Source organism: Orcinus orca, chromosome 2, assembly GCF_937001465.1.
Source record: "Orcinus orca chromosome 2, mOrcOrc1.1, whole genome shotgun sequence".
Lineage (NCBI taxonomy): Eukaryota > Metazoa > Chordata > Mammalia > Artiodactyla > Delphinidae > Orcinus > Orcinus orca.
Genome location: NC_064560.1, coordinates 91,328,382 through 91,355,491, shown reverse-complemented (window position 1 = coordinate 91,355,491; position 27,110 = coordinate 91,328,382). Strand labels below are relative to the sequence as shown.

The 27,110-nt window shown below is 39.5% G+C and overlaps 1 protein-coding gene across 13 annotated transcripts in view; it reads left to right on the top strand.

Moving 5' to 3' along the window:
* Positions 1-27,110, top strand: part of MAP2K5 (mitogen-activated protein kinase kinase 5) — a 267,619-nt gene that overhangs the window by 114,210 nt on the left and 126,299 nt on the right. For 8 of the 13 annotated variants that reach the window (XM_049706939.1, XM_049706938.1, XM_049706937.1 and 5 more), the window contains one exon: positions 24,133-24,298. The exons of 4 other annotated variants lie outside the window; for them this stretch is intronic. In XM_049706939.1, coding sequence (XP_049562896.1) covers positions 24,133-24,298 — 166 coding nt within the window. The remainder of the gene's footprint in view (positions 1-24,132; positions 24,299-27,110) is intronic. One more of the 13 variants, XM_049706940.1, reaches the window with a different exon arrangement.

Here is a 27,110-nt window from a genome sequence, read left to right as displayed (position 1 = left end):
GCGCAGGCTCAGTAGTTGTGGCACACGGGCTTAGTTGCTCCACAGCATGTGGGATCTTCCTGGACCAGGGCTCGAACCCATGTCCCCTGCATTGGCAGGCGGATTCTTAACCACTGGACCACCAGGGAAGTCCTGCAAATATTATTATTAAAGAGATCCTTAGGCTCATCCTGTACTCTGGGCACACAGCATAATTCTGGTTTATAAGAAATTCTCACTAGCCATAACTTTCTGTGAGGACTCTTAGTAGCACTAAGAACTATAATGGATAGGAAAATACTATTCAGTTATTCTGCAGTCATCTTTGTTTTTCTTCTTTAAAATCATTGGTTTTAGTTTTACTCTTCATCTGGAGGAATAATTGAATTTTTCATTCAAAATGGCATCTTGATGGACATGTTTCAAATGGATTTATGTCTGGATCTAAAAATAAAGTCTAAAGTGTTCGTCAGAGTCCTGTACAACCACCCTATAATCACTGTGGGCAAGTGTGGTTGACCAGAGCCTCTTAGAGGTAGGTAGGTCCTTCTCCCCAGCTGTGGTTGCAGTTTGGGCTAAGAAGGGTTCTTTGATCAGTGACGTATGAGGGCCTTAGTGGTTTGACTGATTTTGGACATAGAGGTTTCAAAAAGGAATCCTAAACCTGTACTTCTCTTTTTAGTCTGTGCTGGCCAGTCCAGTTCCCACAGAGAGTAACCACTATAAAATGCCACTGGTTATGGAATGAAAATATCTGCGAGAGGCTGAGTGGGGATAGTGGTAGTGGGCCAGCTAACCCTCTCAAGGGATTTCAGTTTTTTTAATTTATTTATTTAGTTAAAGTATTGATTTACAATGTTGTATTAGTTTCAGGTATACAATGTTGTGTCAGGTACAGCAAAGTGATTCATTTATACATATATATAGATTCTTTTCCCTTATAGGTTATTACAAAATATTGAGTATAGTTCCCTATGCTATACAGTAGGTCCTTGTTGGTTATCTTTTTTGTATATAATAGTGTGTATATGTTCAGTTTTAAATAAATACCAGTAAGTGAATGTGCATCTGCATCTGTCTAGATAGAAAGACTAATGAATTACAGTGCAGATGAACAGTTATTCCCCAGTAATTATGGGTACTCAGCTATAGAAATAGTATGCTATGGTAGTATACCTCATTAAACATATATGTTTAGCTTTTGAGTTTCCTTGTTATTTGTGGAAACTTGTACCTTCCAGATTTAAAAGTACGTGTTTTTATTGAAGAGTAGAAGAAGCCAGGTGTCTCTGAAGAATTTTGTAAAGCTTTGTCATAAGAAATTTACTCTAGATTGAGTAGATGTTAACTTAATATTTTAGATGTTTTGTCTATATTTAATAACTTGGATTTCATAAAATAAGATTAAAGATGCCTTTTTATTTACCAAAAAGCTATTTAATTTTGTCCTTAATTTAAAAATTGTAGCTTTTTAGATCAGTTCAATTAAAGATCAGAGCTTTTAAGTTCAGCTAAGGCAATTAAATAGGTAATATACTTGTTTATAGACTTTTGATATGTAAGCTTATTGCTGTACCTTCTTAAAAGCACACATCCTCATTTTTGCTTTCTTGAATGATGATGGGAGTTCTAGCTGAATATGTGTCACGTTGTCAAATCAAAGACAGTGGTCCTTCTGCAGGAGGGGGAGCCCAGTACAGGCGCTGTGAGAAGACAGTGAAAAGATGGTGAAAGAGAAGCATTAATGAGTGATCTAAGCCTCCTTCTCCTTTGTCTCGGTCTAAGTACTTGTGTTCTCCTCTGTCATTTTCTTCCCTACCAAATGCTGCCCCTAAAGACCAGGGTCTTGTACTTACGAACACAAATTTTAAAATATTAAGAAATGGATATATATTCAGTTATCTAATGAGAAAAGAGGATAAACTGTTTCTCACATTTAAATGGCTTCCTTGAAGTACAGTGGTCCTGGATTTGTAGCTGTAAATATATATGTGTGTGTGTATATGTACATATATGTGTGTATATATAGGTATATATATGTGTATATATGTATACATGTGTATATATATGTGTATATATAGGTGTGTGTGTGTGTGTGTATATATATATATATAGTGGAATTTATAAAATATAGTAAATGACTTCCAGACGAGCTGTTGAAAATCGAGTCTTTCCTATAGTGCAAACCCCATGAGGACTGTAGAGCAGAGTGAAGTCTGAGCAACAAGCAGCAACAGACCACTCATGCATCCCATGAAGCTTGTTAGTCTGGTACAGGTTAGTTTATTTGTGTATTATGGAAACTGTAAATTTTTTTAGGAATTGAAGTGTATCAGTTGCCATTCATAGTGGATCATCAAGTGATATATTCAACCAGGTTTTACTTTTGTTTATTTTGTTCTTTTTAAGATCTGGTTGAGATGATATATGTGAAAGTGCTTTATAAGCTATCAAATATTAGTAATGCAGGTATGTTTTAATTATATAATAACTATTATTAGAATTAACCACTTTATCCTGTTAATAAGAATACCTCACTCCCAAATCAAGCCAGGGAGAGAGTTTATTATACTTTGTATTACTAGGCGAAAAATTATGAAAATCTTTTCTTCAGGATAAACATGTGGTATCACATGAGGAAATAATTATTAAAACTGTTTGAGGGCTTCCTTGGTGGCGCAGTGGTTGAGAGTCCGCCTGCCGATGCAGGGGACACACGTTCGTGCCCCGGTCCGGGAAGATCCCACATGCCGCGGAGCGGCTGGGCCCGTGAGCCATGGCCGCTGAGCCTGCGCGTCCGGAGCCTGTGCTCTGCAATGGGGGAGGGCCGTGACAGTGAGAGGCCCGTGTACCGCAAAAAAAAAGAAAAAAAGAAAAAAGAAAAAAAAAAAACCTGTTTGAAACTTCCACCAAGATTAACTACTGTGGAAAAATTGTTTTTATTAAAAAGCATTCGTGTGAGCCCTGTGAGCATAGCATGTACTGACTGAGTAAAAACAAAGAAAATGAACAGTGAGAAAGTCTGTTAGGCCAGATCTGACATTACAGCAAACATTGCAGCTTAACTTCAAAACATACATCGCCACTAATGAGGTGAGAGCCCTGTATATTAATAAACCTACAGCTCCAGTCACAGCCATCATTACCCACATCAAACATAAATACAAGATTAACACCTATGCCATTTCTTTGGAAGATGTGAGAATGCCCTGGCATTAACTGCTCTCTCCTTCCCTGAGGATAATAAATAGAAATGGAAGGGTAATGAGAATAGAACTTAGATTAAGAAAATAAAATTGGCAGTCAGGCTGAGGCAGTCTTACACAGATGGAGAAGTTTATAGAAAGAAAAAAACCTAGATAGTTGGTGTCCCAGGATATTTTTGTATATATGAACCTGGTTGGTTTCATCAATTTTCTCTAACAGGAGAGCTTTTTTATATTTTATATTATATATATATGTATTAAAAAATGTTTTTGTATTATTCTGACGGCAAATGCTGCCCAATTTGTGATTGGAGAAAGTAAGTCTTGTGGTTTCAATAGGCATGTTAGAAATTTCATTTTCTACCCCTGGCTCTACTTTTTATAAATCTGTCCTCATACATATTTTCCAGTTGGTGCCAAAGCCAGTGTTTTTAATTTGTTCATGGAGCAACTATTTATTTTTATCCCTACTGTGTTCCAGGCAGTTGTCTATGTAGTTGGAATACATCGATTTGTATAAAACAAAAGATTCTGACACTCATGGAACTTATACTCTAGCTGGGGTGGGGCAGGGTTGGGAAAGTAATGTCGCTAAGTAATGAATATAATAAAAAAAATACAGAGTGTGTTAAAGGGTAGTTATTAATAGGGAGAAAAGAAAAAGTAGATCAATCTTAGGGGAGGGAAAGGGCAGGTTGCAGTGTTCATCAGGTAGGCCTCATAGAGAAGATGAGATTGAAGCAAAGGCTTGAAGGAAGAGAGTTGCTAGACAGGAAGGTGTGTGGGGGAACAGAGCAGAAGATGCTGGTGGGATGTGCGTGGTGTGTTCATGGAACAGCAGGGAGGCCAGTGTGTCACACTGAGGATGGGGGTGAGGGTATTATCAGCTGTTAGGCAGTGTTACAGTAACCAGGTGAGTTACAGAAGCTCAGGTCAGGGAGACAGTCGTGAAGATGGGGAGAAGTGGTCAGATTCTGAATGTATTTTAAATGTAGAGTTAGAATTTCCTGATGGATTGCTTGTGGATTTTTAGAGGAAGAGAGGAGTCAAGTTTGCTTCAACTTTCAGCGGTAGTTTGGTGTGATAAAAAATGTTTCCTGCTACATTTTTTTTTCTGCTAAAACAGAGACCTTCACTAAAATTAAAGAAAAAACTGATAATATCAAGTGCTGACAAAGAATACAGAGCAACTGAACTCTCATACATTGCTAGTGGGAATATGAAATGGTCCAGCCACTTTGGAAAGCAGTTTGGTACTGTCCTACAAAATGATTTGGCAATCGCACTCCACATGGCTGTATTCATAGTAGCCCCAAACTGGAAACAACTCCATTGTCTTTCAACTGGTGAATGAATAAACAAACTGTGGTACATCCAAACATAGAATACTACTCAGCAATAATAGGGAACAAATAGAATAATACTCAGCAATAATAGGGAACAAACTACTGATTCATGCAGTGACATAGATGCACCGTAAGCTCCTTATGCTAAGTGAAAGAAGCCAGACTCAAAGGGCTACCTATTGTGTCACTCCATATATATGACATTCTGGAAAAGGCAAAGCAATAAGGATGGAAAATACATCAGTGGTTGCCCAAGGGTAGAGGAAGGGTTGACTATAAAGCTGTGAGGGAATTTTGGGAGATGTTGCAAATTCTATATCTTGAATTTGGTGGTGGTTATCAGACTGTACACATTTGTTAGAACACTTAGACTTATACACCTAGATAGGGTGAATTTTACTGTAAATTATCCCTCAGTAAATCAGACTTTTAAAAAAAAGAAGAAGGAAGAGAAAGAAGGCATTCTTTTAATTCTTAGCAGTGCAGTGGAAGCTCTACTTTATTATTATTATTTTTCTTTTTTTGGTTGTGTTGGGTCTTCATTGTGACATGCGGGATCTTTGCAGTGCACAGACTATTCGTTGCAGCACACTGGCTTCTCTCTAGTTGTGGCATGCAGGTTTTCTTTCTCTAGTTGTGGCATGCGGCCTCCAGAACATGTGGGCTCTGTAGTTTGCAGGATGCAGGCTCTCTAGTTGAGGCACGCGGGCTCAGTAGTTGTGGCGTGCAGGCTTAGTTGCCCTGTGGCATGTGGGATCTTAGTTCCCCAACCAGGGATCGAACCCATGTCCCCTCCATTGGAAGGTGAATTCTTTACCACTGGACCACTAGGGAAGTCCCATGGAAGCTCTACTTTAGAAAGACGTTTCCCCTGCCCAAACAGACAGACCATTCTTCCAAGGGGTCTGGTTGATTCTGTCATTATCATCATATCTCGTGGCTCCTGAGAAATCCTACCTAGGTTTGGTCTAGCAACTCACTAGCTTGAAAAAAAAAAAAAGAATCCTTCATGATTTAAAGGATATCTGCAATGTCAGAAAGACAGAGAGAGGGAGAAAGAAAGAGAGGGAGGGATGGGAGGAGGAAGGGAGAGAAAGAGAGAAACTTAAAAGTTGCTGTTATCCTTGGCTAGCAATTTGGAGCATCTGGAAATTGCACAGATTTTCCTTTTCTTAGTTAACCTGTTTTTTCCTCAGATATTATTTAAGAACTGTAGATGTGCCACACTGACTTGGTCTAACTTGGACAATTTTTAAAAAGCTCAATTTCTAAGAAGGAATAAAGTTTTATTTAAATTCCCAATCCAGTCCCTCTGACTGACTGCCTCGTTGTGTGACCCTGGAAAGGCAGGTGGCTCTTGCTCTCCGGGCCTCAGTTTCCTCATATATAAAATGAAGGGATGGCTAGATGATCACTCAACTTCCTTCAAGCAGCAGGATTCTGGATTCTTTGATTCGTGACTGAAGGAAGTATGACATATTACCAAGGTACAAAGTAAGTCAGGTATATAGGAGAAGAAAGAAAACGAATGAGAATCCCTGCGAGTAGATTTTGCTATGAAAATCGTAGTAATAGTAAAAATAATGAATATTTATTAGGCACTTACTCTGTACCAGACCCTGTTCTAAGTGCTTAACATGTATAAACTATTTTGTGTTCCTTCAAAATGGGCAACTCTGGGAAATATGAAATATTTTACAACTAAAGAGGCTAAAATGCAAGCAAATATTAATAATTGAGAATCAAAGCAATGTGGCTTAGCTAAGAATAATGTTGCTTTCTAAACCAAACTGATATAATCAATACAAAAGACATCTTTAAGGGGAAAGGGTTTTTAAACTATAAAGTATACTGAAAATAAAATATTATCATTAACAAAGAGTTATAAAAAGGACATGCAGAGGGGGCTTCCCTGGTGGGGCAGTGGTTGAGAGTCCGCCTGCCGATGCAGGGGACACGGGTTCGTGCCCCGGTCCGGGAGGATCCCTCTCCGCGGCTGGGCCCGTGAGCCATGCCCGCTGAGCCTGCGTGTCTGGAGCCTGTGCTCCGCAGCGGGAGAGGCCACAGAAGTGAGAGGCCTGTGTACCACAAAAAAAAAAAACGACATGAAGAGTTACAACTTAGATGGAAAGCAAAGGTATTCTTTTTTAAAAAAATCTTTTTATTTTGAAATGATTGTAGATCCACAGGAAGTTGCCCCCAAAATGTAACAGGAAGTTCACCTGCAAGGGCATCCTTTTTTTTCTTTTAACATCTTTATTGGAGTGTAATTGCTTTACAATGGTGTGTTAGTTTCTGCTTTATAACAAAGTGAATCAGTTATACATGTATCCCCATATCTCCTCCCTCTTGCGTCTCCCTCCCTTCCACCCTCCCTATCCCACCCCTCTAGGTAGTCACAAAGCACCGAGCTGATCTCCCTGTGCTATGCGACTGCTTCCCACTAGCTATCTGTTTTATGTTTGGTAGTGTATATATGTCCATTTGGCTCCTGTTTTTAAATTGTTGAAATATTGTCCTTTAAATGTAAATATTAATCACATGCCAGTGATGTAGTAGATTGTAACTTATGAACACTTGTGTGTTTGGAGGGAAAAAAAAGACTTAGCCCATTAACTGAGGTAAACAAACTAATTTAATGACTCTGGGTTGTTGGTTTTTCTGCAGCTCTGACTCACCACACAAATGAACATCTCTAAAAATTAAGCCTCCTTCCCCACGTTGGTCATTCATTGTCTTTCCCTCGGGTAATCACTAGGGATTTCTGTATTTGTGGTAATGATTTTCAAGACAAGAAACCCCATATAGCGTTACTTAAAAGGGTTCTTTTAGGGCTTCCCTTGTGGCGCAGTGGTTGAGAGTCCACCTGCTGATGCAGGGAACACGGGTTCGTGCCCCGGTCCGGGAAGATCCCACATGCCGCGGAGCGGCTGCGCCCGTGAGCCATGGCCGCTGAGCCTGCATGTCCGGAGCCTGTGCTCCGCAACGGGAGAGGCCACAACAGTGAGAGGCCCACATACCAAAAAAAAAAAAAGTGTTCTTTTAAAGAATGCATGTCTAGAGTATATGAAAAACTATCAAAATTCAACAGCAAAAAACCCCAAACAATCCCAATAAAAAATGAGCAAAAGACATGAAGAGACATTCCACTGAAGAGGATATACAAATGGCAAATATTTAAGCACAGGAAAGGATTTCAGCATCATTAGCCGTTAAGGCAATGCAAATTAAAAGCACAGTGAGATATTACTACATACCTACCAGAATGGCTAAAATTTTTAAAATAGTGATAACACCAAATGCCGGCAAGGATGCAGAGAAATTAGATCAGTAATACATTGCTGATAGGAATGTAAAATGATACAGACCCCCCAGAAAACAATTTGGTCTTTCTTAAAAATCTAAACATGCAACTACCACATGACCCAGCAATTGCACTCCTGGGCATTTATCCCAGAGAAATGAAGACTTACGTTTACACAAAAAGCAGTACACAAATGTTTATAGTAGCTTTGTTCATAATAGGCAAAAACTGGAAACAACCCCAGCGTCCTTTAATGAGTGAATGGTTAAACAAGCTGTGCTACATTCATGCCATATACTACTACTCAGCAATAAAAATGAATGAACTATTGATATATATAACCTGGATGAATCTCCAGAGAATTATGCCAAGTAAAAAAAGCCAGTCACAAAACGTTACATACTGTGTGATTCCATTTTTATAAGGTTCTTGAAATGACAGAATTACAGAAATGGAGAGTAAATTAGTGGTTTCCAGAGGCTAATGAGAGGATGCAGGGGTAGGAGGGAAGTGGTGTGGCTATAAAAGGATGTGGTGATGGACACATTCTCTGTCTTGACTGTATCCATGTCAGTGCCCTGTTTGTGATATTGTACAACAGTTTTTCAAGATGTCACTCTTGGGAGGAAATGGGTAGAGGATATACAGGATGTCTGTTATTTTTTACAACTGCATGTGTGTCTACAATTATCTCAAAATAAAAAGCTTAATAATAAAGAATATGTGATTGTTCTATGATTGTCTGCACTTGGGTGATCTACTTCAACAGAGAGGGTTGTCCTGGACTTAGTTTTTCTTTTATCCATGTGTCTGTGGTAGGATTTTTCATAGGAGAGTCATCCCTTTTAGGACATCTCTAAAAGGGTGAGGCACCCAGGGGAATTACCGTGCAAGCCACCTCCCCCTCCCTTTCTAAAAATGAGTATCAGTGGAAGCCTTAGGGAAGAGAAGAGAAGTCATGTGCCATAGAGTCATGTGCCATAGAAGTCATGTGCCATAGAGGGAAGGAATACAAATAGTCTGAGAGGGTATTTAGTCCTCCTGTTAACCTCCCCTAAGATCCTTCTGCCTTGCTGGGGATTGGGATTTAAAGTAGATTATGTGATCATTGTGGGTTTGACTCACAGTTCTTTATGGCACCCGAATATATGCCCCTCACCTTTATGATGAGCCCCTGTCTACCCACCCAGCACAATGCACTCGGTGGTCTGATGAATGTTTGATTCACCAGGCTCTGAGCACAGCTTTGTCTCTTATGCAAGCTATGAAGTTTTAGGGTCTTATCAGAGGGAGAGGGAGAACAGCTGTATGCTGGGTCATTTCTGTTGGTAGAGGTTGGAGGCCCCAGTTAATTTATGACACTGTGTGCCAGTCCATATTTGTTAGATGAATAAATTGAATCACAGTTTTCTGGGAATAATGTTTTTCTCCTGGAATTTTTTGTAGCGTGGCTTAATTGGATGACCTTTGTTCCGCTGTAGTATTAAAGTAAGATATGTATCCTCAGAGAGAATATCCTGCCAAGAATGTTTAGCAGTTAGAAGACTTCTCCATGTCTGTCCCTTTCTCCAAAGGCATGGTTTAAGGTGGTCAGCACCATGGAAATTAAATCCATTCTTTTGCTGTTGGAGGATTAAGTTCCTTCTGGATTGGGTGCAATTATTATTGTTATTAATATTATCATTCATTTAGTGCCTTTCTGTGTTTCAGATGAGGAAACTAAAGCTTAAAAAGGGTAAATAACTTAGTCATAAGGAAGGTGATAACTAGTGGGTAGCCTAATGGAATAGATCTATATTTAGGGTCAGATCCAGATTTAAGTTCTGCTTCTGCTGCTTCTTAATACAACTCATCTATGTGACCTTGGATCAGTTCCTTAACCTCTTTGAGATTGTAGCACTTTGTCTGGCACATAATAGATATTGTTACAGTTCAAATAACTGCTTCTCAAGACAAGCAGCAAGAGGTTAAGTGAAAGAATAGTTAGAACCTTCTCCAAACTTCCCTCCTATATCTACTTTATGTGAGAAGTGGAAAAATCTAAACTAAAATGTCTGAAGATCAGCCCAGCTATTCAAGGTCAAAACTGGGATAGTAATCGAGCCCATAAATTGAGATGAGATTTATCTCATAAACATAATACAGTTTGTTAAGGCTTAAGAGTTAGGATTGTAGTCTATAGTTGTGTGACCTTGAGCAAGTAATTTCATTAACTTCAGCCTCAATTTACTCATCTCTAAAAAGGGGTTAATAATAGTACCTATCTCAAGGGTTATGGTGAGAATTAAATGAGATATAATATGTATGAGGATAATGCATTTAGCCCAGTGTTTGGCATATAGCAAGTGCCAAAGAAGTGTTATCTCTAATTTTTGTTATTTCTTTAGAACAATTTACCAGAGTTGGTCTCTGGACATGCTACTCCAAGTCAACTCTATGATCAAAATGTATCTTATAATTTATTTATGCATTTAGTGTTGTATTCCATTGCTTTCTTTCCTTTTTCACTGAAAGACTTGTAATTGGTGGTATCTTAGACTTGTGGGAATTAAGTTGTTCAGAGCTGGGGCAGAGTATAGGTCCCTTCCGACCTCCAGGAACCTGTTCCTCCACACCCGGTATTTCCCATACATCAAACAGAGGATGTTGCTGGGTAGGAATCTAAAATCCACTACATTAGAAGGAAACCTCTTTTACTTACTAAAAGGAAGGCAGAATTGAGAAACCTGGGCCTCTTTTGCCCCTGGTATTAACCTTGTAAATGCTGCGTGTCTCCTGCAGTTGTCATACATGAAGAGGGAAAACCATGTTTGTTGCTTCCATTCAGAACTGAATCATGAGACTCCAGATAATAACTGCCATTTAGGATGGCTAATTTTGCTGCTTAATTTTATTTAAGGCTTTTGCAAGAATATTTGGATGACCTACCCTTCGTTGTGTGATGGAATGATTAGAATAACTTTTATATTGCACTGTGGTTTTCTCAAGTGTGTTCCTGTTGTGCACAGATGAATTTGTAGTGTAGAAATGTCAGCATAGTCTATGTTTTTTGTGGGGTTTTTTTTTGCGGTACGCGGGCCTCTCACCGCTGTGGCCTCTCCCGTTGCGGAGCACAGGCTCCGGACACGCAGGCTCAGCGGCCATGGCTCACGGGCGCAGCCGCTCCGCGGCATGTGGGATCTTCCCGGACCGGGGCACGAACCCGTGTCCCCTGCATCGGCAGGCGGACTGTCAACCACTGCGCCACCAGGGAAGCCCAGCATAGTCTATGTTTAATTGTACCTGCTGTTCTCATTCAGTAGAAAGCAGTCCCCCAAGAAATAACTAGATAAATATATTAGTTGTTGTCTTTTCATAAGACTAACAATGTAAAAAGATGGTTGCAGCACCCTGGCATAGTGCTAGGAGAGCTTACTAGGCATGAATACCTGCTAATGTGTCTCTGGCTCCTGGTAAACTGAGACTGGCTTCCTGGCATTCAAGCAAAATAGTGTAATCGCTTTATAGAGGGGAAAAAGTTGAAGAGAAGTTTATTTCTGCTTCCATTATCATCCCACAGGAGAGCCGCATACCGTATTTTAAAACTGAACTCGTGTTTCCTTAAGGATTGCACCGTGCCTATTTCTAAAAGCATTCAGTGAGGCTTACACATGAAAGCACAGAGCAAATTAAATATTTTAAATATGCTACCAAGGGGGAAGGGGGTGGGGTGGGATGGGAGGAAGTAGGAGATTGGGATTGACACATATACATTACTGATACTATGTATAAAATAGACAACTGATGGGAACATACTGTATAGCACGGGAGCTCTACTTAATGCACTGTGGTGACTTAAATGCGAGGGAAATCCAAAAGGGAGGGGATATATGTATATGTATGGCTGATTCATTTTGCTGTGCAGTAGAAGCTAACACAGCATTGTAAAGCAACTATACTCCAGTAAAAATTTTTACAAAAAGACAAAATGGAGACCAGAAGGGAGCAGAAGTGGGAGATATCACCAGCACCTGATATGAATAGATCACAGCAAAAAGGGAATCCTCAGTTCGCAAGAATTTCCTTTTCTGAAAAGAGAAAGCATAGAATGGCTCGTAGAAAGTCACGATTTTCTTTGTGACGAAACTTAAAGGAAATTGATGTGTAGAGCCCTGTATAAAACACGTTGGATAACTCCAGCTGTAGTTCTGTGAAAGAGGTTTTATTTATGTGTTTTGAGCAGCCCCCTCGGATCGCCTCCCACTCTGACCCCTGATTGTATTGGGGGTGGGTGCTGGGTAGTGGGCGGAGGAGCCTTTTGAGAAGAGCTGCAGAAAGCCCATGCTCTGTGGGCCTTTATTAGCAAGCTTCAGCTTGATGCTGTTCATGTGGGTTGTTTAATGGCTAATTGATACAGCATGTGTAAAGATACAGTTTCCTGCTTGGGGCTGTTATCGGTGGCAACATGGGTTTGTCTCAACATGATACCAATTTCCACAGTCAATTTGGTCAATTCAGTGAAGGAAAAAAAAAAGTCCAGCCTGAAAATCAGTCAAAGGAGTTACTAGAGGTTATTGAGGCAACTACGGTTGGTTGATCAAAATTTTCATGTTTGAACCATTTGTTTTCACATTTTGTATACATAGCCTTGGTCATTTTGAGAAATAATCTTAAATACACAGAAGTAACATTTCAAATTTAGTATCTTTTAAAAACTATCTATAATCACAATCAGGCTTTCTAGAACATATCATTTTTGAGAGGGAATAACCATTTTACCATTGATACGTAGTATACGATCAGAGTGTAAACAACTGATGTCTCATATTTTGTTATAAATAGAGTAAGAAGGTGACCACAGAGACCATAAAGGACCTGAAAAACTGTGGAGAAGTTATCAATAAAAAGAAGTTAAAGAATTGTGTTTTGGGCTGATTTTTAAAGCCACTTTACTGTTATATAACTTAAGTATCATAAAGCTCACCCGTTTTAAGTGTGCGATTCAGGGATTTTTAATAAATTATAGAATTGTGTAACCATAACCATAATCCATCTGAGAACATTTTCCATCACCCCAGAAAAGAATCCACATGCCCACTTGCCATCAGTTCCTGCTCCTAGCCCCAGCTTCTGCGAACCACTAATCTATTTTCTGAATTTATAGATTCGCGTTTTTTAGACATTTTATATAAACAGATTAATACAACATGAAGTCTTTTCTATCTCACTTCTTTCATTTAGCATAATCTTTTTGTGGTTTATCCATTTAGTAGCATGGGTATGTCAGCAGTCCATTCCTTTGTTCTAATATCTTTTTAAAATTGAGGTATAATTGACATACAACATTGTATCAGTTACAGGTGTGTAACATAATGATTTGATGTTTGTATATATTATGAAGTGATCACCACAATCAACCTAGTTAACATATGTTATCATACATAGAGAATTTTTTCTTGTTTTGAGAACTTTGATGATTTATTCTCTTAGCAACTTTAAAATATGTAATACAGTATTATTAAATGTAGTTGCCATATTGTACATTACATCCCTGTGATATACTTATTTTAAAAACGGAAGTTTGTACCTTAAGACTCCTTTCACCCATTTTGCCCACACCCCCCCTCCCTCCTCTGACAAACACCAATCTGTTCTCTGTATCTATGAGCTTGTTTTGTTGTTGTTGTTGTTTTTAGATTCCGCTTATAAGTGAGATCACATGGTATTTGTCTCTATCTGATTATTTTACTTAGCATAATGCCCTCAAGATCCATCTATGTTGTCTCAAATGGCAAGATTTCATTGTTTTTTATGGCCAAAAAATACCCCATTGTATATATATCTGTGTGTGTATGTATATATATTATATATATATTATATATATACATACCACATTTTCTTTGTTGATGGACATTTAGGTTGTTTCTCTATTCAGCTATTGTAAATAATGCTGAGTGAACATGGGGGTGTATATATATTTTGGAGTTAGTGTTTTTGTTTTCTTTGGATAAATACCCAGAAGTAGAGTTGCTGGATCTTACGGTAGTTCTATTTTTAATCTTTTAAGGAATCTCCATACTTTTTTCCATAGTGGGTATGCCAATTAACATTTCCATCAACTGTGCACAGGGTTCCCTTTTCTCCACATCCTTGCTAACAATTGTTATTTCTTGTCTTTTTGATAATAGCCATTCGAATAGATGTGAGGTGATATCTCATTGTGGTTTTGATTTGCATTTCCCTGATGATTAATTATTGATGTGGAGCACCTTTTCATGTACCTGTTGGCCGTCAGTATGTCTTGTTTAGAAAAATGTCTATTCAGATTCTCTGTTCATTATTTAAATCAGATTGGCTTTTTTTGCTATTAAGTTTTTTGAGTTCTTTGTATATTTTAGATATTAACCCTTTATCAGATACATGATTTGCAAATATTTTCTCTCATTTAGTTGGTTGCCTTTCCATTTTGTTGACGTTTTCCTTTGCTCTGTAAAGCTTTTTAGTTTGAGGTAGTCCCATTTGTTTATTTTTGATTTTGTTACCTTTGCTTTTGATGTCAAATCCAAAAAAATCTTTATCAAGACTGATGTCAAGGAGCTTACCCTCTATGTTTTCTTTGAGGAGTTTTATGGCTTCAGGTCTTACACGCAAGTCTTTAATCCATTTTGAGTGAATTCTTATGTATTGTAAGATAGTGATCCAGTTTCATTTTTTAAAATGTGGCTGTCCATTTTTTCCAATACCATTTATTTAAGAGACTGTCCTTTTTTTAGTATATTGTATATTCTTGGCTTCTTTGTCATCAATTAATTGACTATATAAGATGGGTTTATTTCTGGGCTCTCTGTTCATTGATCTATGTGTCTTTTTATGCCCATATCATACTGTTTTGATTACTATAACTTTGTGTTATTGTTTGAAATCAGGGAGCATGATGCCTCTAGCTTTGTTTTACTTTTTCTCAAGATTGCTTTGGCTATTCAGGGTCTTTGTGGTTCTGTACAAATTTTAGAATTGTTTGTTCCATTTCTGTGAAAAATGGCATTGGAATTTTGATAAGAATTGCATCAAATCCGTAGACTGCTTTGAGTAATATGGACATTTTAATAATATTAATTCTTCCAGTCTATGAGTGTAGAATATCTTTCCATTTTTGGTGTCTTCTTCAGTTTCTTTCATCTGGGTCTTACAATTTTCAGTGTACAGGTCTTTCACCTCCTTGCTTAAATTTATTCCCTAGATATTTTATTCATTTTGATACAGTTGTAAATGCGATTGTTTTCTTCATTTCTCTTCCTGATAGTTCATTATTGGTGTAAGCAAAACTACAGATTTCTGTGTATTGATTTTGTATCCTGCAAGTTTATTGGATTTATTTATTAGTTCTAACAGTTTTTTTTTTTTTTTTTCCTGCTCTCACTGTTGTGAGAGGCCTCTCCCTGCTGTGGCCTCTCCCGTTGCGGAGCACAGGCTCTGGATGAGCAGGCTTAGCGGCCATGGCTCACGGGCCCAGCCGCTCCGCGGCATGTGGGATCTTCCCAGACCGTGGCACGAACCCGTGTCCCCTGCATCGGCAGGCAGACTCTCAACCACTGCGCCACCAGGGAAACCCTATAACAGTTTTTTGGTGGGGGTGTTTAGGGTTTTTTATATATACTATCATGATCTGCAAATAATGACAATTTTACTTTTTCCTTTCCAATTTGGATGCCTTTTATTTCTTTTTCTTACTTAATTGTTCTGGCTAGGACTGCCTATACTATGTTGAATAAAAGTGACAAAAGTGTGTATCCTTATCTTGTTCTTTACCTTAGAAGAAAAGCTTTTAACTTTTCATCGTTGACTGTGATGTTAGCTGTGGGCTTGTCTTATATGGCCTTTATTATGTGGAGGTATGTTCCCTCTGTACCCACTTTGTTGAGAGTCTTTATCATAAAAGCATGTTGAATTTTGTCAAATCCTTTTACTGCATCTCTTGAGATGATTCTAAATTTTCATCCTTTATTTTGTTAATCTTCTGTATCATGTTGATTGATTTGTATATGTTGAACCATCCTTGCATCCCTGTAATAAATCCCACTTGATCATAGTATAGGATTCTTGTTTTTTTTTAACATCTTTATTGGAGTATAATTGCTTTACAATGGTGTGTTAGTTTCTGCTTTATAACAAAGTGAATCAGTTATACATATACATATGTTCCCATATCTCTTCCCTCTTGCGTCTCCCTCCCTCCCACCCTCCCTATCCCACCCCTGTATGTCGTCACAAACCACCTAGCTGATCTCCCTGTGCTATGCGGCTGCTTCCCAGTAGCTAGCTATTTTGTGTTTGGTAGTGTATATATGTCTATGCCACTCTCTCACTTTGTCACAGCTTACCCTTCCCCCTCCCCATAACCTCAAGTCCATGTGTCAGTAGGTCTGTGTCTTTATTCCCATCTTACCCCTAGGTTCTTCATGACTTTTTTTTTTTTTTTTTACCATATGCTATATGTGTTACCATACGGTATTTGTTTTGCCTTTCTGACTTACTTCACTCTGTATGACAGACTCTAGGTCCATCCACCTCACTACAAATAACTCAATTTCGTTTCTTTTTATGGCTGAGTAATATTCCACTGTATGTATGTGCCACATATTCTTTATCCATTCATCTGTTGATGGACACTTAGATTGCTTCCATGTCCTGGCTATTGTAAATAGAGCTGCAATGAACATTTTGGTACATGACTCTATTTGAATTATGGTTTTCTTAGGGTATATGCCCAGTAGTGGGATTGCTGGGTCGTATGGTAGTTCTATTTGTAGTTTTTTAAGGAACCTCCATACTGTTCTCCATAGTGGCTGTATCAATTTACATTCCCACCAACAGTGCAAGAGTGTTCCCTTTTCTCCACACCCTCTCCAGCATTTATTATTTCTAGATTTTTGGATGATGGCCATTCTGACCGGTGTGAGATGATATCTCATTGTAGTTTTGATTTGCATTTCTCTAATGATTAATAATGTTGAGCATTCTTTCATGTGTTTGTTGGCAATCTGTATATCTTCTTTGGAGAAATGTCTGTTTCGGTCTTCTGCCCATTTTTGGATTGGGTTGTTTGTTTTTTTGTTATTGAGCTGCATGAGCTGCTTGTAAATTTTGGTGATTAATCCTTTGTCAGTTGCTTCATTTGCAAATATTTTCTCCCATTCTGAGGGTTGTCTTTTGGTCTTGTTTATGGTTTCCTTTGCTGTGCAAAAGCTTTTAAGTTTCATTAGGTGCCATTTGTTTATTTTTGTTTCCATTTCTTTAGGAGGTGGGTCAAAAAGGATCTTGCTGTGATTTATGTCATAGAGTGTTCTGCCTATGTTTTCCTTTACGAGTTTATAGTGTCTGGTCTTACATTTAGGTGTTTCATCCATGTTGAGTTTCATTTTGTGTATGGTGTTAGGGAGTGTTCTAATTTCATTCTTTTACATGTAGCTGTGCAGTTTTCCCAGTACCACGTACTGAGGACGCTGTCTTTTTCTCCATTGTATCTTCTTGCCTCCTTTCTCAAAAATGAGGTTGCCATATGTGCATGGGTTTATCTCTGGGCTTTCTATCCTGTTCCATTGATCTATATTTCTGCTTTTGTGCCAGTACCATACTGTCTTGATTACTGTAGCTTTATAGTATAGTCCGAAGTCCAGCTGTATAGTCTGGACTATAGTATAGTCTGCCTCCAACTCCGTTTTTCTTTCTCAAGATTGCTTTGGCTATTCGGGATCTTTTGTGTTTCCATACAAATTCTGAATTTTTTGTTCTAGTTCTGTGAAAAATGCCATTGGTAGTTTGATAGGGATTGCACTGAATCTGTAGATGGCTTTGGGTACTAGAGTCATTTTCACAATGTTGATTCTTCCAATCCAAGAACATGGTATATCTCTCCATCTCTTTGTATCATCTTTAATTTCTTTCATCAGTGTCTTATAATTTTCTGCATACAGGTCTTTTGTCTCCTTAGGTAGGTTTATTCCTAGATATTTTATTCTTTTTGTTGATATGGTAAATGCGAGTGTTTTCTTAATTTCTCTTTCAGATTTTTCATCATTAGTGTATGGGAAAGCAAGAGATTTCTCTGCATTAATTTTGTATCCTGCTACTTTACCAAACTCATTGATTAGCTCTAGTAGTTTTCTGGTAGCAACTTTAGGATTCTCTATGTATAGTATCATGTCATCTGCAAACAGTGACAGCTTTACTTCTTCTTTTCCAATTTGGATTCCTTTTATTTCTTTTTCTTCTCTGTTTTCTGTGGCTAAAACTTCCAAAACTATGTTGAATAAGAGTGGTGAGAATGGGCAACATTGTCTTGTTCCTGATCTTAGAGGAAATGGTTTCACATTTTCACCATTGTGAAAGATGTTGGCTGTGGGTTTGTTATATATGACCTTTATTATGTTGAGGTACGTTCCCTCTATGCCTATTTTCTGGAGGGTTTTTACCATAAATGGGGGCTGAATTTAGTCAAAAGGTTTTTCTGCATCTATTGAGATGATCATATGGTTTTTCTCCTTCAGTTTGTTAATATGGTGTGTAACAGTAATTGATTTGCTTATATTGAAGAATCCTTTCATTCCTGGAATAAACCCCATTTGATCATGGTGTATCATCCTTTTAATGTGCTGTTGGAAGCTGTTTGCTAGTATTTTGTTGAGGATTTTTGAATCTGTGTTCATCAGTGATACTGGCCCGTAGTTTTCTTTGTTTGTGACATCTTTGTCCTGTTTTGGTATCAGGGTGATGGTGGCCTCGTAGAATGAGTTTAGGAGTGTTCCTCGCTCTTCTCTAAATGTTTGATAGAATTCGCCTGTGAAGCCGCGTGGTCCTGGGCTCTGTTTGTTGGAAGATTTTTAATCACAGTCTCAATTTCAGTGCTTGTGATTGGTCTGTTTATATCTTCTGTTTCTTACTAGTTCAGTCTCAGAAGGTTGTGCTTTTCTAGGAATTTAGAAATTTGTTTTCCATTTTATTGGCACGTAGTTGGTTGTAGTAATCTCTCTTGAACCTTTGTATTTCTGCAGTGTCAGTTGTTACTTCTCCTTTTTCATGTCTAATTCTCTTGATTTGAGTCTTCTCCCTTTTTTTCTTGATGAGTCTGGCTAATGGTTTATCAATTTTGTTTATCTTCTTAAAGAATCAGCTTTAGTTTTATTGCTCTTTGCTATCGTTTCCTTCATTTCTTTTTCATTTATTTCTGATCTGATCTTTATGATTTCTTTCCGTCTGCTAACTCTGGGGTTCTTTTGTTCTTCTTTCACTAATTGCATTAGGTGTAAGGTTAGGTTGCTTATTTGAGGTGTTTCTTGGTTTTTGACATAGGGTTGTATTGCTATACATTTCCCTCTTAGAACTGCTTTTCTGCATCCCGTAGGTTTTGGGTTGTCATGTTTTCATTGTCATTTGTTCCTAGGTATTTTTTGATTTCCTCTTTGATTTCTTCAATGATCTCTTCTTTATTAAGTAGTGTATTGTTTAACCTCCATGTGTTTGTATTTTTTACAGATTTTTACCTGTAATTGATATCTAGTCTCATAGCGTTGTGGTCGGAAAAGATACTTGATATGATTTCCGTTTTCTTAAATTTACCAGGGCTTGATTTGTGACCCAAGATATGATCTATCCTGGAGATTGTTCCATGAGCACTTGAGAAAAATGTGTATTCTGTTGTTTTTGGATGGAATGTCCTATAAATATCAATTAAGTCCATCTTGTTTAATGTATCATTTAAAGCTTGTGTTTCCTTATTTATTTTCATTTTGGATGATCTGTCCATTAGTGAAAGTGGGGTGTTAAAGTCCCCTACTATGGTTGTGTTACTCTCGATTTCCCCTTTTATGGCTGTTAGTATTTGCCTTATGTATTGAAGTGCTCCTATGTTGGGTGCATAAATATTTACAATTGTTATGTCTTCTTCTTGGATCGATCCCTTGATCATTATGTAGTGTCCTTCTTTGTCTCTTGTAATAGTCTTTATTTTAAAGTCTATTTTGTCTGATACGAGAATTGCTACTCCAGCATTCTTTTGATTTCAATTTGCATGGAATATCTTTTTCCAACCCCTCACTTTCAGTCTGTATGTGTCCCTAGGTCTGAAGTGGGTCTCTTGTAGACAGCATACATACGGGTCTTGTTTTTTTATCCATTCAGCCAGTCTGTGTCTTTTGGTTGGAGCATTTAATCCATTTACATTTAAGGTAATTATCGATATGTGTGTTCCTATTAGCATTTTCTTAATTGTTTTGCTTTCATTATTGTAGGTGTTTTCCTTCTCTTGTGTTTCCTGCCTAGAGTAGTTTATTTAGCATTTGTTGTAAAGATGGTTTGGTGGTGCTGAATTCTCTTAGCTTTTGCTTGTCTATAAAGGTTTTAATTTCTCCATCAAATCTGAATGAGATCCTTGCTGGGTAGAGTAATCTCAGTTATAGGTTTTTCCCTTTCATCACTTTAAATATGTCCTGCCACTACCTTCTGGCTTGCAGAGTTTCTGCTGAAAGATCAGCTGTTAACCTTATGGGGATTCCCTTGTATGTTATTTTTTGTTTTTCCCTTGCTACTTTTAATATGTTTTCTTTGTATTTATTTTTTGATAGTTTGATTAATATGTGTCTTGGCATGTTTCTCCGTAGATTTATCCTGTATGGGACTCTCTGTGCTTCCTGGACTTGATTCATTATTTCCTTTCCCATATTAGGGAATTTTTCAACTATAATCTCTTCAAATATTTTCTCAGTACTTTTCTTTTTCTCTTCTCCTTCTGGGACCCCTATAATTCAAATGTTTGTGTGTTTAATGTCCCAGAGGTCTCTAAGACTGTCCTCAGTTCTTTTCATTCTTTTTTCTTCATTCTTCTCTGCAGTAGTTATTTCAACTATTTTATCTTCCAGGGCACTTATCCATTCTTCTGCTTCAGTTATTCTGCTATTGATTCCTTCTAGAGAATTTTTAATTTCATTTATTGTGTTATTCCTCACTGTTTGCTTGCTCTTTAGTTCTTCTAAGTCCTTGTTAAACGTTTCTTGTATTTTCTCCATTCTATGTCCAAGATTTTGTATCATCTTTACTGTCATTACTCTGAATTCTTTTTCAGGTAGACTGCCTATTTCCTCTTCATTTGTTAGGTCTGGTGGGTTTTTATCTTGCTCCTTCATCTGCTGTGTTTCTCTGTCTTCTCATTTTGCTTAACTTACTGTGTTTGGGGTCTGCTTTTCGCAGGCTGCAGGTTTGTAGTTCCCGTTGTTTTTGGTGTCTGTCCCCAGTGGCTAAGGTTGGTTCAGTGGGTTGTGTAGGCTTCCTGGTGGAGGGGACTCTTGCCTGTGTTCTGGTGGATGAGGCTGGAACTTGTCTTTCTGGTGGACAGAACTGCGTCCAGTGGTGTTTTGGGGTGTCTGTGACCTTATTATGATTTTAGGCAGCCTCTCTTCTGACGGGTGGGGTTGTGTTCCTGTCTTTATAGTCGTTTGGCATAGCGTGTCCAGCACTGTAGCTTGCTGGTCATTGAGTGGAGCTGGGTCTTAGCATTGAGATGGAGATCTCTGGGAGAGCTTTCGCCATTTGATATTACGTGGAGCTCGGAAGTCTCTTGTGGACCAATGTCCTGAACTCAGCTCTCCCACCTCAGAGACACAGGCCTGACACCCGGCCAGAGCACCAAGACCCTGTCAGCCACACGGCTCAGAAGAAAAGGGAGAAAAAGAGAAAGAAGGAAAGAAAAAAATAAAATTAAAAAAGTTCTTAGAATAAAAAAAATTTTACTTATTAAAAATAAAAAAACTTAAAAGTAATTAAAAAAAGAAAGAAAGAAGAGACCAGCCAAACCCAAAAGCAAATCCACCACTGATAACAAGCTATAAAAACTATGCTAAAAACAAAAAGAAAAACAACAACAGCAACAACAACAACAACAAAATGGAGAGACAGAACCCTAGGACAAATGGTAAAAACAAAGCTATACAGACAAAAATCACACAAAGAAGCATATACATACACACTCACAAAAAGAGAAAAAGGAAAAAAATATATCTATGTAAAAAAAAAAAAGGAGGAGAGCAACCAAATCAGTAAACAAACCTACCAATGATAGTAAAGTCTAGATACTAAACTACAATAAATATAAAACCAGAAACCAGTCCGTCACATAGCAAACCCCAAATCTACAGTTGCTCCCAAAGTCCACGACCTCAATTTTGGAATGATTCGTTGTCTATTCAGGTATTCCACCGATGAAGGGTACATCAGGTTGATTGTGGAAATTTAATCGCTGCTCCTGAGGCTGCACGGACAAATTTCCCTTTCTCTTCTTTGTTCGCATAGCTCCCGGGGTTCAGCTTTGGAATTGGCCCCGCCTCTGCGTGTAGGTCGCCTGAGGGCGTCTTTTCCCTCCCAGACAGGATGGGGTTAAAGGAGCAGCTGATTAGGGGTCTCTGGCTCATTCAGGCCAGGAGGAGGGAGGGTTACAGGATGTGGGGCAAGCCTGTGGTGGCAGAGGCCAGCATGACATTGCAACAGTGTGAGGCAAGCCGTGCATTCTCCCGGGAAAGTTGTCCCTGTATCATGGGACCCTGGCAGTGGCGGGCTGCACCGGCTCCCGGGAGGGGAGGTATGGATAGTGACCTGTGCTCGCTCACAGGCTTCTTGGTGGCTGCATCAGCAGCCTTAGCGTCTCATGCCTGTCTCTGGGGTCTGTGCTGATAGCCGTGGCTCGCGCCCGTCTCTGGAGCTTGTTTAGGTGGTGCTCTGAATCCCCTCTCCTCGTGCACCCCAAAACAATGGTCTCTTGCCTCTTAGGCAGTTCCAGACTTTTTCCTGGACTCCCTCCCAGCTACCTGTGGCACACTAGCCCCCCTTCAGGCTGTGTTCATGCAGCCAACCCCAGTCTTCTCCCTGAGGTCTGACCTCCGAAACTGGAGCCTCAACACCCAACCCCCACCCGTCATGGCGAGTGAGCAGACAAGTGTCTCAGGCTGGTGAGGGCTGGTCGGCAATGATCCTCTGTGTGGGAATCTCTCCGCTTTGCCCTCTGCACTCCTATTGCTGCACTCTTCTCCATAACTCCAAAGCTTCCCCTCCTCCCACCCCCCCCATCTCCACCAGTCAAGGGGCTTCCTAGTGTGTGGAAACTTTTACTCCTTCACAGCTCCCTCCCCAAGGTGCAGGTCCAGTCCCTATTCTTTTGTCTCTATTTTTTCTTTTGCCCTACCCAGGTATGTGGGGAGTTTCTTGACTTTTGGGAAGTCTGAGGTCTTCTGCCAGCATTCAGTAGGTGTTCTGTAGGAGTAGTTCCACATGTAGATGTATTTCTGATGTATTTGTGGGGAGGAAGGTGATCTCCACATCTTACTTCTCTGCGGTCTTGAAGGTCTCTCTTCTCTGTCATTTCTGATTTTATGACCCACTCTCTTTTATTCTTGGTGAGTCTAGCTAAAGATTTGTCAATTTGGTTTATCTTTCGAAGAACCAACTTTTTATTTCATTGATTTCTTCTATTGTCTCTTTAGTCTCTATTTCATTTATTTCTGCTCTGATCTTTGTTGTTTGCTTCCTTCTTTTAACTTTGGGCTTTGTTTGTTCTTCTTCTAGTTCTTTGAGGTGTAAAGTTAGGTTGTTTATTTGAGACTTTTATTTTTTCTGGAAGTAGGCATTTATCATTGTTAATCCTTGCCTCTTAAAGCTGCTTTTCTGCAGGTTTGGTATGTTGTGTTTCCATTTTTCTTTGTCTCAAGATTTTTTTTATTCCACTTTTGGTTTCTTTATTGACCCATTGTTTGTTGAATAGCATGTTGTTTAGTCTCCACTAATTTTCCAGTTTCCTTCTTATCATTGATTTCTGTTTTCATACCATTGTGGTATGAAAATATGCTTGTTATTGTCTTAATCTTCTTAAATTTGTTAAGATTTGTTTTGTGGACTAACATGATCTCCCCTGGAGAATGTTCATTGTGCACTTGAGAAGAATGTGTATTCTGTTGCTTTTGGTTGGATATTTGTTAAGTTCATCAGATCTAACATGTCAATTAAAGTCCCCTACTGTTATTGTATTGCTGTTTATTTCTCCCTTTTTTGGTCTGTTAACATCTGGTGTATATATATAGGGGCTCCTATGTTGGATACATAAATATTTATAAATATTATATCTTCTTGTTGGATTGACCCCTTTATCAACATGTAAGGCTTCTTTGTTTCTTACTACAGTTTTTCTGTTTCCTCTTATTGCTGAATAATATTCCATTGAATGGATATATCACATTTTCTTTATCCATTTACTAGTAGAGGGATATTTGTATTTATCCAGTTTGGGGCTGTTAAGAATAATGCTGGAGATTTGAGAAAATGGTGGAAGAGTAAGACGCGGAGATCACCTTCCTCCCCACAGATACATCAGAAATACATCTACACGTGGAACTGCTCCTATAGAACACCCACTGAACACTGGCAGAAGACATCAAACCTCCCAAAAGGCAAGAAACTCCCCACCTACCTGGGTAGGGCAAAAGAAAAAAGAAAAAACAGAGACAAAAGAATAGGGACGGGACCTGCACCAGTGTGAGGGAGCTGTGAAGGAGGAAAGGTTTCCACACACTAGAAGCCCCGTCGTGGGCGTAGACTGCGGGTGGCAGAGGGGGAAGCTTCAGAGCCATGGAGGAGAGTGCAGCAACAGGGGTGCGGAGGGCAAAGCAGAGAGACTCCCGCACAGAGGATTGGTGCCAACCAGCACTCACCAGCCAGAGAGGCTTGTCTGCTCACCCGCCTGGGCGGGAGGGGCTGGGAGCTGAGGCTCAGGCTTCGGTCGGATGCAGGGAGAGGACTCGGGTTGGCGGCGTGAACACAGCCTGAAGGGGCTAGTGTGCCACGGCTAGCCAGGAGGAAGTCAGGGAAATGTCTGGACCTGCCGAAGAGGCAAGAGACTTTTTCTTGCCTCTTTGTTTCCTGGTGCACAAGGAGAGGGGATTAAGAGCGCTGCTTAAAGGAGCTCTAGAGATGGGCGCGAGCTGCAGCTATGAGCACGGACCCCAAAGACGGGCATGAGACGCTAAGGCTGCTCCTGCCGCCACCAAGAAGCCTGTGTGCGAACACAGGTCACTATCCACACCCCTCTTCCGGGAAGCCTGTGCAGCCCGCCACTGCCAGGGTCCCATAACCCAGGGACAATTTCCCCGGGTGGACACACGGCGTGCCTCAGGCTGCCACAACATCACGCAGGCCTCTGCCACCGCAGGCTCACCCCGCATCTGTACCCCTCCCTACCCCCGCCCTGAATGAGCCAGAGCCGCCAAATCAGCTGCCCCTTTAACCCTGTCCTGTCTGAGCGAAGAACAGACGCCCTCCGGCGACCTACACACAGAGGTGGAGCCAAATCCAAAGCTGAGCCCCTGGGAGCTGTGCGAACAAAGAAGAGAAAGGGAAATCTCTCCCAGCAGCCTCAGGAGCAGTGGATTAAATCTCCACAATCAACTTGATGTACCCTGCATCTGTGGAATACCTGAATAGACAACGAATCATCCCAAATTGAGGAGGTGGACTTTGGGAGCAAGATATATTATTTTCTCCCCTTTTCCTCTTTTTGTGAGTGTGTATGTGTATGCTTCTGTGTGAGATTTTGTCTGTATAGCTTTGCTTTCACTATTTATCCTAGGGTTCTGTCTGTCTGTATTTTTTCTTTCTTTCTTTTTACTTAAAAAATTTTTTTTTCTTAAAAATTAATTTTTTTATTTTAATTACTTTATTTTATTTTATCTTACTTTATTTTATCCTCTTCCTTCCTTCCTTCCTTCCTCCCTCCCTCCCTGCCTCCCTTCCTTTCTATTTTTTCTCCCTTTTATTCTGAGCCATGTGGAGGACAGGCTCTTGGTGCTCCAGCCAGGTGTCAGGGCTGTGCCACTGAGGTAGGAGAGCCAACTTAGGACACTGGTCCACAAGAGACCTCCCAGCTCCACATAATATCAAACGGCAAAAATCTCCAGAGATCTCCGTCTTCAACACCAAGACCCAGCTTCACTCAACGAACAACAAGCTACAGTGCTGGACACCGTATGCCAAACAGCAAGCAGCACAGGAACACAGCCCCATTCATTAGCAGGGAGGCTGCCTAAAATCATAATAAGGCCACAGACACCCAAAAACACACCACCAGACGTGGACCTGCCCACCAGAATGTCACAGTCCAGCCTCATCCACCAGAACACTGGCAGTAGTCCCCTCCACCAGGAAGCCTACACAACCCAATGAACCAACCTTAGCCACTGGGGACAGACACCAAAGACAATGGGAACTACGAACCTGCAGCCTGCGAAAAGGAGACCCCAAACACAGTAAGATAAGCAAAATGAAAAGACAGAAAAACACACAGCAGATGAAGGAGCAAGGTAAAAACTCACCAGACCTAACAAATGAAGAGGAAATAGGCAGTCTACCTGAAAAAGAATTCAGAATAATAGTAGTAAAGATGATCCAAAATCTTGGAAATAGAATAGAGAAAATGCAAGAAACATTTAACAAGGACCTAGAAGAACTAAAGAGGAAACAAGCAATGATGAACAACACAATAAATGAAATTAAAAATACTCTAGAAGGGATCAATAGCAGAATAACTGAGGCAGAAGAACGGATAAGTGCCCTGGAAGATAAAATAGTGGAAATAACTACTGCAGAGCAGAATAAAAAAAAAAAGAATGAAAAGAACTGAGGACAGTCTCAGAGACCTCTGGGACAACATTAAACGCACCAACATTCAAATTATAGGGGTCCCAGAAGAAGAATAGAAAAAGAAAGGGCCTGAAAAATATTTGAAGAGATTATAGTTGAAAACTTCCCTAATATAGGAAAGGAAATAGTTAATCAAGTCTAGGAAGCACAGAGAGTTCCATACAGGATAAATCCACGGAGAAACACGCCAAGACACATATTAATCAAACTATCAAAAATTAAATAGAAAGGAAACATATTAAAAGCAGCAAGGGAAAAACAACAAATAACTCACAAGGGAATCCCCATAAGGTTAACAGCTGATCTTTCAACAGAAACTGCAAGCCAGAAGGGAGTGGCAGGACATGTTTTAAGTTATGAAGGAAAAGAACCGAAACCAAGATTACTCTACCCAGCAAGGATCTCATTCAGATTTGATGGAGAAATTAAAACCTTTACAGACAAGCAAAAGCTGAGAGAGTTCAGCACCACCAAACCAGCTTTACAACAAATGCTAAAGGAACTTCTGTAGGCAAGAAACACAAGAGAAGGAAAAGACCTACAATAACAGACCAAAAACAATTAAGA